Source organism: Solea senegalensis, linkage group LG9 (assembly GCF_019176455.1).
Source record: "Solea senegalensis isolate Sse05_10M linkage group LG9, IFAPA_SoseM_1, whole genome shotgun sequence".
Taxonomy (NCBI): domain Eukaryota; kingdom Metazoa; phylum Chordata; class Actinopteri; order Pleuronectiformes; family Soleidae; genus Solea; species Solea senegalensis.
Window position 1 is genome coordinate 11,513,801 of NC_058029.1, and position 17,153 is coordinate 11,530,953.

The 17,153-nt window shown below is 39.2% G+C and overlaps 1 protein-coding gene across 3 annotated transcripts in view; it reads right to left on the reverse strand.

Annotated features, from left to right (window-relative positions):
- Positions 1-11,650: 11,650 nt before the first annotated feature.
- LOC122775063 (nuclear factor of activated T-cells, cytoplasmic 1-like) overlaps positions 11,651-17,153 on the reverse strand; it is a 57,496-nt gene continuing 51,993 nt past the window's right edge. For 2 of the 3 annotated variants that reach the window (XM_044034767.1, XM_044034765.1), the window contains one exon: positions 13,453-13,514. Coding sequence is in view for 1 of the 3 variants with exons in the window: in XM_044034766.1 (XP_043890701.1) it covers positions 13,459-13,514 (56 nt within the window). In the remaining 2 variants the exon portion in view is untranslated. Of the gene's footprint in view, positions 13,515-17,153 lie in introns of all 3 variants that reach the window. The other variant, XM_044034766.1, reaches the window with a different exon arrangement.

The following is a 17,153-nucleotide window of genomic DNA, read 5'->3' on the forward strand; positions in this document are numbered from 1 at the left end:
TTGCTGCCTCAGAAAGGTGTTTGATACTGCAGATGATCCTTAACAGCCACTTCATCCAAACCCAGCTGGGACAAAATGGTTTTATGCCCAAGAACAGCGAGTGGATGGGGGTGGGGGGGTTGGTTGAACATGCTGTCGGTGGTTTACCATGCTGTCAGACAGCTGATCTGCCACATTGTAACACAACTTCCATGCTGTTCAACTTATATATTATGCCCAAGAAAAGAGCTGTCTGGCAGCATGAGGGCATAAGTAGAGACTGTGTTGAGCACTTTACTTAGGGGTACATATTTCACCCACAAGTGTAAACGCATAAAGACAAAGTGCAGTCTCCATTCAAAGAGTTTACTCTACACTGCAAACCCCTGAATCTTGTAGGGAGGAAATTAGCGAGAGATGGGATATTTGACACTGAGGCTCTGAAGCCTGTTTCACTCTCTTGAAGAAGACTGACCAACAATGTTTGAGGCTTCATACGCCACAATGAAACACCTGAAGTGAGGTAACTGATGTCAATCTTCGGGCGCTGTTTCATTTGTTATAAGGAGACACAAAAGGCCCTGTGTTCCCTCCCTGCTTTGTAGCATTCATCATGTTCTCTCATTGAAAATCAAGAAAAGGTACAGCACTGAACAACTTTATTAGACCCCCTGTCATAAAAATGAGAAAACATAAAAATTTAAAAACAAACATACTAAAACTAAATATGTTATTGTTATTTATTTGGCAAATAACAAACTGAATTCACCGTTTTATACCCAAACATGAGCCATCTCACAGGGTTTCTTCTCTGAGAAGTCAAGTGTAACATTCAACCTCTAAAACTAATGTTTCTGTTCATGAATGCAAGTAAATAACTATAATTTGACATCTATTACTTTTTTCTCAGTGTTTTTGTAAAATAATAATAATAATAGCTTCTACACACTGGTGTATTAACCATTACAGAAACACAAAAAATGATTTTGATAATTACAATGCTGTTAATTTAGGGCAGCTGTGGCATAAACGTTACATTCAGTGGTGGTCGAATTAAACACTGTATATGATCCTAATCCAGGTATGTCTTATGTCTTTAGGGATGTCTTCAGTCATGCCTCCAAAACACTGGTGTTGAAATAACCTGTTAATCTAACCTGTCATATCTAATCTACGTCCTGTTTTTTTTTAAGCAATTATAAGTAGTAACAGAACAAATTTAAACATTTTATGAGTAAATTGACATTTCAAAATGTGTGGACAATGATTCTCATAATGAAGAAACAGTTGCTTAAGACTGAATGTATTCCTTTTGTGTTTGAACTGGAATCAACAACATGTGGGGATCAGTGGAAGTGTGGCAGCTGAACTTAATTGATGCCTTGATGGTCAAAGCGGAAGTCACGTGTGCACAGACCCTACCAGCTGATTACCGAGTGAGAACCAGGTGTGCACCTGACCTCCTGCCGCTTCTCCTCCTCTCTCTTCTACAGAGCAAACATTTGTGTGTTTGTCGCCAAAGAAGATGGAAACAATACACAATCAGAGAAGAACTCGTCAGCGTCTTCTCCGGCGGCAGAAGTTATGATACGAGGAACGTTGTGGTTTTTAAATCTACCGCGCTCGAAACATGGATAACGAACGTCCCAAAGTAGCATTACTAATAAACTGCCGTCACGTGCTGTGGGCTCTTTTTAAAAAGTACCTCGTGGATTTAAAATGCGGACAGAAGACCAGAGACGGCGGCTCGACCCGGTCCAAAATCACAACTAATCCACCAAGGTCAGTGACACTTGAAATGTTATCTCAGCCTTAGTGTAATTCCTGACATATGTGTTGTTTTAACTGTGAAAGTTTTATTTTGGTAATACATTATAAAGAAAAAAAAGAGTAATAATTTGTGCAGAACGTTTTTATGAGCAGGTCCATTTCACCCTAGATTTATCAAAAATTAGAATCGATTGAGGCCCAAATGTACTTTTTTTTTGGCTCCAATGAAAGCAATGAGCAATCCTGTAGAATCAGCAATGTGAAAGTGAAAAAAGAGAACACAATACAAGTATTTCTCTTAATAGTAGTCATCCAATATTCTATACATTTTAAAGCTTTTTTTTTTGACACTCCATAGATGTATACACAATTTCAGTTAACCAGGTATTCCCCAACTAAACTGGAACACATGTTTCAAAGATGCACACACGCCTCTTAATAGCCTATTTTTTTTTGTCTCATGACTCAAAGACGGTATTTATGAACCGCATATACTGTATACTTAATGTAGTTCAACAAAGAAGTTGTTTCTTTATATAATTTGCATTATCATGCACATAAAAAAACTTTTACGTTTTGAAAATTGACAGACATTCGCTTCTTCAGAGACCAGGTCCAGCCCAACAGTGATGCAAAGACCTGCTTCTTTCAGTTTACAGGTGAGCCAAACACTTGCTTTGCAAATGCTGGGTTAGTAAATACCCACCATTTAATAAAATGATAAACACAGTCAACAAACTACTGTATTTTTTATTTGCATTTACAAATAAATGCATACAGGCTTTTTTGATCCTATTCCCACCAAACTAAAGATTTATTTCCTTATTTATTCAGATCAGTTACTACACCGTGCAGGCTGGATGTTGCAGTAATTCAACCCTTGCCTAAATGAGAAGTCATGTGATGTCGTTGCACAATATTCATTTTTGACATATATTTATTTCTGAAGTTTTGGTTTGGTTTATTCTTTTATTTTCTGTTTCTGAAAATATTTAGTTTTCTACATTTTGGCTGCAAAATGACTTCATATTATGATCCAACTGTTAGCATGAATGTCATTACTGATGACTCATGTCAGACATACAACTCTAATGTCAGAATAACATTAATGTTAGTGCTCTCTCAGGAAACAGTTTCCACAGTTTGAGTCTTGATACAGTACCTGTAATATTGTTAAAAGCTATCAAACGTCACAACAGAAATATGAAACTTACTTACTTTTTGTGTGTGTGTGTGTTTTTTTTCCCCAGGTCGAACTTCATGAAGATCTTCGAAAAGTAAGGGTGATTGTTTCTATTCTGGGAGGCTGCTGTGCCCCCATCTCGCTCTTCGCTTGGCTGCTATGCCATGAACGCAGGGTCTGTATGGTTGTATATCGTGGCTGCTGTGCCACTCTTAGGTCTTGCTTTCGATATGCTGGTGCATTTGCCCGTCCCCTCTCTTTCTCCTCCTTTTTGTCACTCTTTTTAATGAATGCTTCTGGAGAATGATCCATGAAGCTCTTGCCAGAAACAGAATCAGCAAGAGCCAAACAGTGAGGAGAGATGTGCCTCTTCTGTATTTGGAGTGAAACCGTGGAATATTTCGTGTGGTCCTGTGCTTGGTAGAGACTGATTCTGACCCTGGACAATTGTTTTTTCTTATTGGAATTGCTGAGCTAGTGGTCTGGAGGATTTGCTGGAGTGATATGGTAGTGAGTTTGAAGGGTTTGTTAAAGTTTCTCTGATATTAAACTGTACGTTTTTTGAGGATTTTCTCGATTTGGATTTGATGAAATTATAGTAATGCACTTCATATCCTGATGGAAAGAAAGTGTGTCTGATCTGTCCAAAATGGCTGCCATATCATGACTATAAAATGTTTGTTAAACGTACGCTCAATGAATATTCATGCACTTTTTCAACATTTTATTTTTAGACATCGACAATGGGATACGTGTAATTTTCATATTGTATTCTTGGATGTGCAAAGGTGTAGCCTGGTGTTTCCACAAAGCAAGTACCATTTACTGTGGCGTGGTTTTGCATGGCCGCAGTGCCATAACTGTATTTCAATGCGTTTGTCCAACCAAGAGGAATTTAAATGTGGCCACCAACATGTTCATCCAAAATCCCTGAGCAGATAGTGTAACATTTTTCCCGGCACTACTATAAGCAAGTGCAGTTTTTGGTTTGTTATATCTTTGCTTGGCCGTTTTTCCTGCTGTGCCCACATTATGCAATTTCTTGCTCCATATTTCTAAATCAGTCTGCACTGAAAAGTACTGTGTCTTGGCTTCTGTGCTACAAGAGCGAAGCTTTTTCTCATCTGTATTTGAATTTGACATGGATGCTGTGTCATTTACAAAGTAGGAAACTAAAGCTTGCAGATGAGCAATATATGCAGCCTATTAAAATATCAACAGTCCTGTCAACTACATATTGTCACAATACGAAATAAGTAGTGTATATCTAATTCCTATCCATACAGGAAAGTGTGATTTGGTAAAGCGCCTCTATCAGTGTAAGAACAATGAGAACAAATACAAGAAACAAGCAAACAACATATAGCAGATCATAGCACACATCATAAGACAGGAGTTGGGACCATAAGAAGTTATTGCACAGGATTGTAAAGTGACAGATGATATTGCACGTCGCCCATAGCACACATTAGTGCAATTTGTGTTGCACGATGCCCATGGCACACATTAGTGCAATTGTGTTGCACGATGCCCATGGCACACATTTGCACAAGCTGATGTGTGTGTAGATATTGCACTGAATTAGCATACATAGGTGTATTATGTACATGTTATTGCACTAAGTTAGCACACATAAATGTGCTTATCACACAAATTACACAAATTACAAGTGGTGACCCAACAATCGACACACAATTAAGTACACATTTAAACAAGGCTGTGATAACAGTTGTGGTTTTCCAATAGCCATGCTTTAAGGTGTAATTTTGAGTATTGAATTTTGTATTGAATTCCAGCTCTGAGATGCATGAAAGGAGAATACAGCTTCACCAAAAGTACTTTTCCTAAAGAATGCAGTACAGTCACTTCTATCACTTCTGATCTGTTTGAGTTTTTCGTAACAAATCAAATTCTTGTAGTGGAGGTGGAGCTTGACCTTGACTAGTATATAATCAGTATATTTTAGTGTTGCCAATTTAGTCGCTCATCTTTCTTCAAGATCTGGTAGTGATTATTTGGTAATTATTTTTTCGTCTAGTACTTTTAGAGCTTGTTTGGACTGTTTCAATAGACTTCAGGGTTGTTTTACAAGCCATTGCCCAACTTGTAGTGCAACAGGACACATGTAACATTATCATTGCGACAAAATAAAAACGCAGTGTTTTTTTTTTGTGTGGTTTGCATCTGCAATGAAGAATTGTTACCTATTGGAAAAACACGTTGTGGTTTCATACTTTTGTACTGGTGATCCAATTTACTATAAATATCTGTCTACAGAATGTGACATTTAGTATGTCCTGCACTTCTTTAAAACCACCACTAGATGTCAGCATATGATTGCAAGATCATCTGCAGGCATCTCAAAGCTGCAGTCAAGATGTGCAGCACTCTGCTTTGTCTAAAGCTCCAAGTATTTTGCGCCTGTGCTTTAAAAACTCACAATCTACACTCTGTATTAGAATAAAGTCCTGGCTTGATGTAGTTTTTTTTTCCTTCTCCCAAAGTACATAAATATTGTTGAGCCTCACAGGAGGTGGTGTGATGCATCTCTCAGGGGTATTTGCCTTGGTCACCATAGTCACATGTACATCATATCCTCCTCACGCTAAATCAGAGAGAGACTATGTATGTCTTATCTGTGCGTGTAAGTGTTTATCCTTCCTTCAGTCCATGGGGACATGGAAGAATGAGGAACCCATGGCCAGTCACTGTCTGATTCAGGTCCCAGCGGTTCCTCAAACATCTGTGGTCATCGACATCAGTTCTCATACTTCATCTCTCCTCCTAATCTCTTCCTGTAGTTTCTATGAGTAATGGTGTGCTGAGTTCAAAACATGCACGTCTGTTCACAATGATTTAAGTAGTATCTAAATATGAAAGCTGTGACTTGGGGACATTCAAGACAAAGTCTGTTATGTTTTTCTGGAAAAGTCTAATACATAAAGGTGAACAGGTCCCTAAGAAAGCAGAATTGGAACACACTCTCGAACAAGTGCCTAAAATGAATGTGGGCAGCAGGTTGACACAAGTGGCTTATTGAGAGAAAGTGGGAGAGTGCAGTCCTCCTTATGGTCCCGTCTGCCCCTCTTTCTCTCTTTCACTCCGGCCATTTCTCATATCTTTATTTAACCATGCTCCTCTTCTTCCTTGATTCATGCATATGGCAGACTTTGTGACCGTAATTTCAATTTAAAACACATGAGGGGAAATCCTAGCCCGTGCTGCTCTTTAATGGGCCGTCATGGGATTGGAGTATGCAGAGAATGATTGAATTTTGTGAGAAGGCCAGGAACGATCAAGTCTCGCCTGCCGTTATGCAATCGACCATTCCCCTCTCCCAACGTGACGTCTGCTAAAACCTAGAGGAGGTGGAGTGAGGGCTGGAAACCTCAATGTCTAGACCAAAGGAGAAAAAATATTTTTTCTTCTAAAATGACTCCCGACTTTATAGAAGATAAATTTGGCTATTGTGTATATATAAAAAAAAAAGAGTCAAGTGAGATGTGCTCCACCACTTCAAACACAGATGATTTGAAATGGGCTGTTTTTAATGTTTGTTAATGAGCCCTTTTACACCGTAACGCATGACATCCTATATTTCTTACAGGCAAGCTCACATATGGATCCTATACAAACCCTGCCATATCATTTTATGCATGTGATTGTGTCATGTCTGTTTCCCTGGGCTCCCTCCACCTGCTCGGCCCCACATTGACAACGTCGAGATAAAAACTCTGCTTGGCCAGAGGCACCAAAAATTAACACTTTGTCCAAACTTTTTCACACCCACTGAGATGGATTACACTGCTGTGCTACATCCTCTCAATGAAGCAACAGAGACTACCTTTCCCGTTAAGTCCATTATATTCAAATGGGCCGGCCCTTTTTTCTTTTTTCTTCCTCACAAGACATAAAGTAATCAAAAGTTGAAAGCAAACACTCAAGGAGGCACTTAGCAAAAAAGAAAAGCTTTTATGATAAAACATTCATATACAGTGCAGGAGACAGGTAATCTTTGAGGATGATAGGGTTGTCTTGTGGTCAGTTTCAGCATAGTACGGCTTAGGGAGCCTTGTAGATGAATGCACCTAATAACATCCCCGCCCACCCATCATCCCGCAGACCGTCCAGGCAGAACAACTAATACCTGAGTGTATTTCTTCAGTGGTGTGAAGTATGCCTTAAAGAGCTGTTGGAGGCTGCAGTAAAGTAGGGTTCATTACCTTGACAGACTGATGACAGCTAAGACTGGCTGAGACGCACGCGCACATGCACGCATACTGAAGTGAAGGCTAAATAATATGCTGTTCCTGGTTATTGTGTATTGCGTACACGGTAGGATTTCATATTGTATAAATCAAAATGCCTGTAGGTTGCAGTCAAAATGTTTTCTGGAGCTCTAAAACATAAGATCACTCTCTGGCTGAGTTATTTGGAGACGACATCCAAGTCGGTAAGTGATAAAAATGCAGTGGGTGCAGATAAAGTGTCTGGTTTTGTACAATTGTTGTCGGGAAAGGTTTTATTCCAATAGGTTGACTTTTTGGGAGAAATGCATACTGCATTCCCTTTATTGCTGGGAGTTGGATAAGAAGATTCTTCTCATGCCAGTAAAAATGTACTGTAGCTGTATGGAGTGGCCCTTCAGCCTAACTTACCATGATGACTGGTAACAATTCTGATTAAGAAAAGTCCAACTTTTTTGCCAACAAATATAGATGCTATAGAGGTGCTTGCAGGTAGTTTTCGTTGCCTTTGGACAGAGCCAGACCATCGGCAGTCCTAGCAGTCTGTGCATGAAATATGAAGTCTGTAGACGTATATTCATTTTTCCCAAAGTACTGAATTATAATTCTAATAACTGGACTTTAATGGAAAGCTATTGGGGGGGGGTCAGTAACAGTAGCTCACAGCAGCCACATAGAATTTGTTTTCACATTTTGCAACCATATTGTAACCAGCTTAGTTACAAAAGGAGGTATAACTAGAACAGCCGACTTTCACCCCATGTCGGGAAGTCTGTTTGCATGGGTTGCATGTGGGGTCAGCTTTAGGTCACGCCGGGCATCCATTAGAGGCCTTATTTAGAGTCTTCTTCCTTTAAGAGGGGTGATTGGCCAGCAAAGACAAAGAATCATTACCTTTGCCCGCCCCCTCCCTGCCAGCAGTCAATAATGAGGCATCATTAAAATGAATAGATGGACATTCCCCTTTTCTCCGGATCCTTATTGCAAAATCAGTGTCAGGGGAAATGAAGATTGAGCTTGGAGAAGGCGTCTAAAAGCCTCACAGTGATTGTCGTGAACTCGTCTCCAGTGCCAGGCTCCTTTATCTACTGTAAGAGTCTGCACCTGCCTGAACTCTTGACTAGCAAGGGCTTTTACTGTAGCCCATTAAGAGCATCCCTAATGTGCGCTACATTGTACTTCAACATAAACATTCTGCATACGTACCGAATCATTTACAGCAAACATTGGAAGAATGATTGGTAGAGATGTCCTGGAGTATTTTTTTTTTATTCCATTAAGAAATTCAGCTCTCAGGCTGAACTGGAGGGTGCTATTGAATACACTAACTTTGATGTGGAGAACGGAGAAGTCACGTGTTGTGATCGTATAAACACACACTTAAAGATAATTCTCACTTTTCACATTTCTTAAGCCCGAACATCTGTCCAACCACTAAATTTTTATAAATCCTTGCACAACATTTCACGCATCACAAAAAAGAGTGAATCAAGCTGAATGATTGCAGATGGAGAATAAAAGACGGCACAACATTTTCCAGGCCCCATCTGTTTGCCTTTCTGAGTGTCTCTTAAAGTGTCTTTTAAAAAGGTGATTTGTCTGTGCCTCGGCAGTGATGTGACCATGTCAGCATGTCTGCACATCATCCCCTGGCTGTTGCTGTCACATCATGTGACGTGAAGAACTCCTGTGAAAGGATCTGTGAACACCTGTGGAGGCAGACGGCCGCACCCTAACAGATTAAAAACACACATGTAAACACATGCTCAAATACACTTTCACATGTAGTCCTCATCATCTCTCTTTATCATCCTCGACATATGTGATAAGATGGTCTGTTTATGGTGTTCGGACATATGTTTCTAAAGGATGAAAAAAAAAAAAAAAATCCCAATATCTGACTCAAGGGACCAAAAGAGATCAAATGCAGAACTGGCTTATGGGACACGGCTATCAAAGGTCCCTCAGTATGGTCAAGCAATTATCTCTAACAGCATCTCTTAAAGCCACCCCCATGGTTCTCTCAACATGCCCATCATAACGGGTATATTGAGGATTTACTGCCTGCAGATGGCCGATGAGAGACAAGAGCAGGAGCTCCAGTGCTGCGCCTATGCACTCACTTTATAAAAGGCCAAATCAAGGGCTCTGTGGGAATAGAACTGCGGAGGAAGCAAGGCAGTAAAGACACTATAAATCCATACAGTGAAACTTCTAAGTTGTGCCCTCTGCCACGCGTTCCCGCCGGGAGAAAATGACACGCGCTGCAATCTTCATGAAGGATAGACTTGTTTGCTCGTCTGTGCTGTTGCCTCTGCTTTGGCTATCAAGCAGCAGAGTTGTTGTCTGTTAAGTTTGTACAGCAGACAGTCAATGAGATCATCAGTGGATCAGTCCATCATTTCGTCTCTTAAATTAAATAAATTTGCATTTCATTGGACATTATTGAAATCATGGAAAGTGTTGCACACACACAAACACTTCCCAGACATTAGTTTGCTTGGACAAATCTAGATTACAAATCATTTTCATACGTTATCAGCAGCTAAAGCCACGAAGGCTGTCAAGCTACCGACACATTTTTGATGCCAAATAAGAAAAGCCAGCATTATGATTTTCTTTTTTTTTTCTGAATTGCTTGTCGGTATAAGATAGTATGTGCGATAAAACACTCTTTTTCTCTGGCAGACTAAACTATAAATGCTGCAGCTGAGCATATACTCTGGCCCTCAGTCTTTAAAGGAATACAAAGTACACAGATCCATGTGCCCTACTTGGTTCATTTATTTCCCAACAAACTACTGTATGTAAGCAACACAATCGTACAAATTCATACCAAGAAACCTGATCACAAACCAATTCTGATTGTTTGAATTTTAAAAAAGGTTTGATAATTCTTCAAGCTTTTAAATACTTTTTTTCTCTCTTGTTTACTTACGAGGTAGAAAAATCAATACCACTCTCACTGTTGTTCCATTAAATATTTGGCTAAAAGAGGCTTACCTTAGCATTAATACAGGGAGAACTCTGGCAAAGGTAAGAAAAACAACAAAAACTGATTCATATTTACAATTTATATTGTCCATTTGGCCTGTCAAATTGTTATAAATGAATGAAACTTACATTGACAAATTTAGTACCAAACTTTTTGCGTAATAATTATTTGTAGAATAAAAAGTGACTAGAAAATGGTTAGTATAATACAACAGTGTAAAGTACTTGGAGGCTTCTAAAGCTGTATCTTAGCGTCTGCTTCAGACGGTGCCGGTACTTGATTTCTGCTCCTGCACTGGCCCGTCGTTGTCTGTCTCTCTCCTGTGTCAAAGGGTACGTGCCCATCAGATGCAGGCTAAGGTAAGAGAAACAGGGTGCCAGGAAAAAGGGGCGTGACTGCATCTGTAAATAGTAGTTCTATTTTGGGCTAACCACGGTGGTGCAGGGGAGCACCGCCTAGGCCTGCCTTCTGTCACTATGGGGATGGGCGCTTCATAACTTTGCCGGATGGAAAAAGTCTGGAGGACTGGCAGGTGGTACACAGGAGCGTGGCACGGCTCCCATGGAGGAGAGCTGTTTTACTCATAACTACCCACCACTGACAATACTCTCTGGAAAACACACAGGCCTCTGCTTGTACTTTGCATATCAGCAGCTTGTTGCACGTGCCCTAGTTAAACTGCAGCATAGGATTATTTTCTTTAGTTTGAAACAAAAGTAGAGGACAGAAATACATCAATGTTGAGTGATTTACTGAGGTACCCTCTCTGCTATGCTGGCAAAAGAAAACATTGTAAGATGTAAAACTGTCAGTACACCCTTAACCACAATAATAATATACCACATGCTTTAAAATAACATTCAAAAATGGAAGGAGGCAATATTTAGATTTTTGCACCTTTAATTGGTCAATGTCCGGCTGTCTCCATTACTGGATTTGTTGGGGAAACAGGTATACTGTAGGTTGGAACAGAGTGAAGTTTATAAAGGTCAAACTATATAACTCATGAAATGGCAAAGCCAGCTTGGAGAAAATCCTTTAAAGCATCACCATATGGGCCATGCATCTAATAGTCAAAAAATCATGAACGGGAGGGAAAAGAAGATAAGGCAGGAAACATCATTTGGAAATAATTCCCCACTGTAAAATATAATTTGTTTTTAAAAGGTTTAATCTGCATTTGGAATAATATAAAAAATATAAAGGTATTAAACACATGTTTTCCCAAATTGTAGTTTGTAGGAAAAAATACAAAAACACATCACAGAAAAACAGAAAAAAAGTTTGAACTTCATATTATTAGCTACTAAAAAAAGGCCCATATTAAAGCCATCTAACATAATAATAATAATAATAATAATAATAATAATGATAAAAATAATAATAATAATAATAATAATATAAACCTTTTGTAGAGGTTAACAGTCTGTAACATTCACGTTCAAATGTAAATAAAGTAACTGGAGACTGTTCACGTATGTCACCATAATATCATTTATTATTTAATTGTTGAGAACACATTAAATGCACTTAAAACAAATTTAATTTTTCATAAATATCTCATATTAAAGAGAAACATGTTCCACCTTGTGCCTACACAGAAAAGCATTATAGAGTTACAATAATCTTGTAGCCGAGAAAGAGAGTAAGGCACAAAAATAAGAAAACTTAATCATACAGTTTTTTTTTTTTTAGCATGCTATTATACTATATGTCCTAAAATGGATTAGGAAGCTATATGGGAAGCTAGTGACAGCTAAATGATCCCCACCATTAGTTTGGTGTGCATGCTCCAGGAGACTGATACTGTGGAAAAGATGGCAGCATGGTGAGAGAAGAGATGGTAATTTTCTGACGTGACTGTGGAAATCAATCTACAATATTTGGTCTGGAGGCAGAAGAACCTGCTGTTTCTATAGTAAAGTGCATAATGTTCTCTATGTTTGTATGGGGGGAGCTGTTCTATGCTAAAGTCTCTGACAGAAAAAGGAAACTTGGGACAATAATTTCACCAAAGACAAAATCCTTTGGTTTAATCCGATCAATTATTGCCAGCTGTAAGTAACAGTTCTGCCAACAAGTAACAGTGAGCCTATGTTGCACTTCCATTACTCATTTGCCTGTTTACATGGAGACCTGCAGTGCAAGATGTAAAAGGCAAATATTTATTGTCCTGGAGTATTATAATTAAAGTTTAGCAGGTAAGCTTACCATTGTTGAGCTGCTTTCTAAGTCATGGGTCGGGGGAATCTGTTACCTGCCTTTTTATAAGCCCCTGCAACCAGGAACTTTTGTCATAGGATATGTATTAGATATGTCTCTGATTGTCTGTGCGTCATTATGTCATGATTTAGGTGGAGGACCGTCTGGAAGACCTGGACAGGATGATTAAAAATAGGCACTAAGGTGAAAAGAATAATGCAAGATAGTAGAAATGGTACAAATCAAATCAGGGGGACACAACTGAAGGAAAAAGAAACAAAGAAAGCTAAGTAGCAAAATGCATAAGGCATACATATGTTCAAATACATGTTTATACAAAAGAATATACAATAACATTCAGTATAAATGAACAATGGAATAATAAAGAAGCAAGAGAAAACAAAAATACACTTCTACAATTCACATACTCCCTACATATTGTCTATCTTTTATTTTTAGCCTGTTTCCCTGTAAACAAATCATTGAAATGATAGAAAAATGTCATATAAAAACTTTCACTTTGGGGGTTCCGACCATTTTGCATTTTTTGTGACTGCTGCTGTCATTTGCTGTCAACATCACTGTTGTAAGGCACCGATGCGGCTGTTGCGGACTGACTGCACAAACGAATGAACAAAAGTGATGAAGCATGACACTTATTGTCCCATTGGTTTGTCCATGCATTAACTTACAGATCAGGTTCAAAATGAAGATTGTCGTTGATCAACGATCGAAGAGTTAATTAGTCTCAGTGAGTTGTTTGGTCCACTATAGAACATCTGCTGTGAATTATTAAGGCAAGTGTTGTATACTTTGCCCCCTGATGATACCACTTCCCTTTTTTCGTAAATATAACATTCATTTGTTTTGTTTTTTTTCAAATGTGGCTTGCCAGTGATTGTCAATGTGACTAAGCAGCAAGTCTTTTGAGTGAGGAGGAGCTTGATGGCCCAGTCAGAGATCCTGAGCAAAATATGTGTTCTTCATTATCTGGATCTCTTCTTTTTGTCCTCCTTTTTTTTTTTTTTTTTGTTGATGATGCTTGATTGAGCGAGTTGCTGCTGCAGAGAACATCTGGACGTCTATGCGTGAGTGTGCACAGAAATGCTGGAGAGGTCATTTCTGATTATCTCGTTAACTGTGGAGACAAGAAAAAAAGGTGGATTAGAACATTTTTGGTATTCATAGAGGTGGCCTCACAGGTACAAAGCTTGTCATAGGAAACCTTTTTTTTATGTCCCTGGTTTTCACCTTATCTGGTTTTGAGTCTTTATCATTTCACTTTTGTGCTTTGTATGTTTCTTCATTAATGTGGTATGAAATGATTGCCTTGAACCTCTGAGGTCTGCTAGCAGTCCAGTCTAGTGGGAAAGAAAATTCATTTTGCTTGTTTGATTGAGAATGCAGAGATTGTTTTGGGTGCCTTCAACTTATTTTTGCCCTGAGCACATGGATAGGAATCCTAAAGAGATGAATTAGAAGTTATAAATTACATTTGGAATCATGCCTCTTTTTTAATGATCCTGAAACTAAAGATGAAATAATATGATGGAATTAAAAAAAAAAAGAAAGAAAAGAATAATAAGGTCAGATGAGGTGACGCTCCACCAAATACTTGGCTTGGATATGTTCACGTTGAAAAATACCGGGTATCAGTAGTCACAATCCAAACATATCTATGTCATTACCAGCCTTTAAAAGTCATATCGGTGCTGTACACCCATCTCTGCTTTTCAGTTGCCGTCTTGTCTTTCCTGCTCTAGTTCCTGTGCCCTCGCCTTTCCCACACTCAGGCAGACACGGATCAGTCTCCTGCCTTTATCTGGTCTGTGTTCTTTGGCAAAACAGAGGGAAGTGACTGTGAAGACGACGGGGACCCAGAGCACGGCAGCCTAACACAAACAAAAAGCTCCTCAGTCGTGGGGCTTGATAAAGTGCACTGATGTACACGAAGAGAAAGAGACAGAGAGCGAGAGAGAGAGAGAGAGAGAGTCTGGTGAAACCACCTTCCACAGTGAAGAGCCGAGACAGGAAGTCCACCCACTCTGAGGTTCAAAGTGGGCATGCAAGTTTTTATCACGAGATATTGCTTGGTGAACAGTGAAGCATCTGCACTAATCGAGATGAAAACACACACCAAAAAACAGAACAAGATGGAGCCTTTTTCATACCCATCTCTTTTATTTATGTGAATTAAAAAAAAGAAAATGTTATAATATCCAACAATGATACTAATGTCAACTGATTTATGGTGAACGTTCCAACAATATTTACACTTTCTGCCAAGAATGGAAACAAAAATAAACAGATTGCACTTTTTAAAACAAGAAGGCACACACCTATAATAGCATGCCACACACACGCACACACATTGGGACTCACCTCCCTAAACAGGAGGAACTCCCTTTGGAAAAATCCAGGCAGCACTGTTGGCGTTTTAAACTCTATTCTGCCCCCGGGCTAAACAGGCATTTACATGTTGAATTTATTTTTAGCTTTGCCATCGCAGGATATAAAGGAAGTACAGGCACAGGTAACAATTAAATGATCAAACTTTAATTTGGCTGCTCAATTGTGTAAGCCGACAGGGGAAAGAGCTCCAGGAGGGGAAGGGAAAACCCAACAAGTGTACTTTTTATTTTGCTCAGAGGGAAAGCAGTGGCCTTTTTTCCTCTCTTCTGTCACGCTAAGCAACTGTGACGTCTTCTCCACCCACGCGTTAACTGCAGTATTATTTAGCCTCATCAATATTTTCCATTAGCATGTTCATAATGTTCCATTCTTAAGAAACGAGTGATACAGAGAAGAAAAGGTGAACCACTGGCCCCCTGTGTTTTCATCTTTGGCAATGTGAGAGTTTCAGAAACAGGATGTGGCCAACTGTCACACCGCAAGACAATAAGAACCTATTTATAGTTGTTTAATGGGGCAACTTTTATCATTATTTAGTTACAGCAGCTTCTTGGAACTGAAGACATTGTACAGAGAAGTTGAAACCTATAGGTGCACAGGTAAAACCAAGGCATAATAATAATGATTTTTTTTTGACAAATGAGTTTGTTTTTCCCACTTTTTGCTTTTTAGATGAAATGAAATTTTAACAACATTTTCCACATGACACTTCAGTTTTGACTCCGTTTCACCTTCCATGAAGTGACTAGATAACCACAACTATGCAGAATAAGGGAAGGCAGACAGACATGCTGGGGAACATTTTGATCATAGTGGGATTTGGTACTAAATAAATGAATTCCCTTGCTTAATGTTGGCTGTGGTATAAGTACAAGATCGTCTTTGCAAACTGGGACTTGTAAAACTTGTTTACAAAGCAGACTAGGCTGTTGTTTTCCACTTTCTTTATTTATATATGATATTGAAAAAGAAAAAAGAAGAACACTATACTACACAGTTAAGATGTAAAAACCATAATGTTTACCCTCAGATGTGTACATACACACTCTGTGGCCTGGTATATTTCTCAAAAGCATTGAAAACAGTATTGTTTTGTTTTTGTTCTTTTTTTTATTTTTTTCCCAGGTTAATAATGGAAAGCTGTTACTAGGCGAGTACCCGCTCATGAATAAACAAAAACAGCAGAAATGTGAGCTCCAAATATTCCCCTGGTCTTGCCGGTCTGAGTTAAAGAGAGTGACATCCTTTATTAACTGTAGTACCAGTGCCGTTGGTAAACCACGGTGCAGACCTGTCAGTGCTTATAGTTTGGGCTCGGCGGCCTGGAGATCTATTTCAGGCAGGTGTGAGAGCGACACAAAAGTATGACTATGCTTTACTGTGTTGCACTGAACAACTTTAATGCACAATTCAGCTCCTCTGTGAGGGAGGGCCAGTGTTTTTGGCAGTGGTTTGAAGCCAAACCTTCGTCTCTAACATGTATGACTGATGGCTGAATTAATGTTGGACTTGCTAAACGTATTTGCCCGTATCAACTGAGATAGAACATGATTTGCCCCTGCCTGCTGGGACACAGGTGGTCAAGTGCCTCCAGTGTACATGCTGCCAGCGTAGTGCATGCTTGAAACGGTGTGATTTAACACTCAAGGGGTGGTAGACAATTGATTCATTGTTTGATTTGTCTAACACCAAACATACTGGAAGGCTCGGATAAAATTCAGACCACAGATGGCACTGATTTACAGCCCCCTCATGAGTGTGTGTAGGTGTTGGCATGTGTCTGCCAAATGCTACTTTTAGACACCAAAATAGTGTACAATGATTTATAAAGAGTCACAATTCCACATCTGTGGAACGTTACTAGAGCTACAGTCATTTTAGCCCCTGGTTTTATGATTGCCAGCTAAGGCAAGTTGAGCCAGGTTTAACTTTCTTCCAGACTTCTGTGGAAGTTTAAGGATGATTTTTTTTTTTTTTTAGAGCTGCTGATCAGTGTAGTTTTGTTACAAAAAAAAAGGATTATGAGATTTCAATACCTTCATGTCTTTAAACCATTATTGGCAACTTGAAAGTTTCAGAAACACACTGTCAACCCAGCACTGACTGTTTTATAAATAAGAAACCAATGTTTGGAGGACCAGGTCCAGACATTGCCTGCAGTTCCACACATGCGGATTGTAACAGGAGGTTGCCTGAGTCAGATGTGTTCACACCTGGTCATCATATGTTTTCAAATTTGGGAGCTGGCAAACCAACGTCTGTTTAACATCCAAATCAACATTTACTCCCTTAAAGCTTTGTTTTGGTCTCCTCCAACCCCTGAGGGAAAATGTGAGTGCTAATTACTTGTTTGATTGCTTGGCTG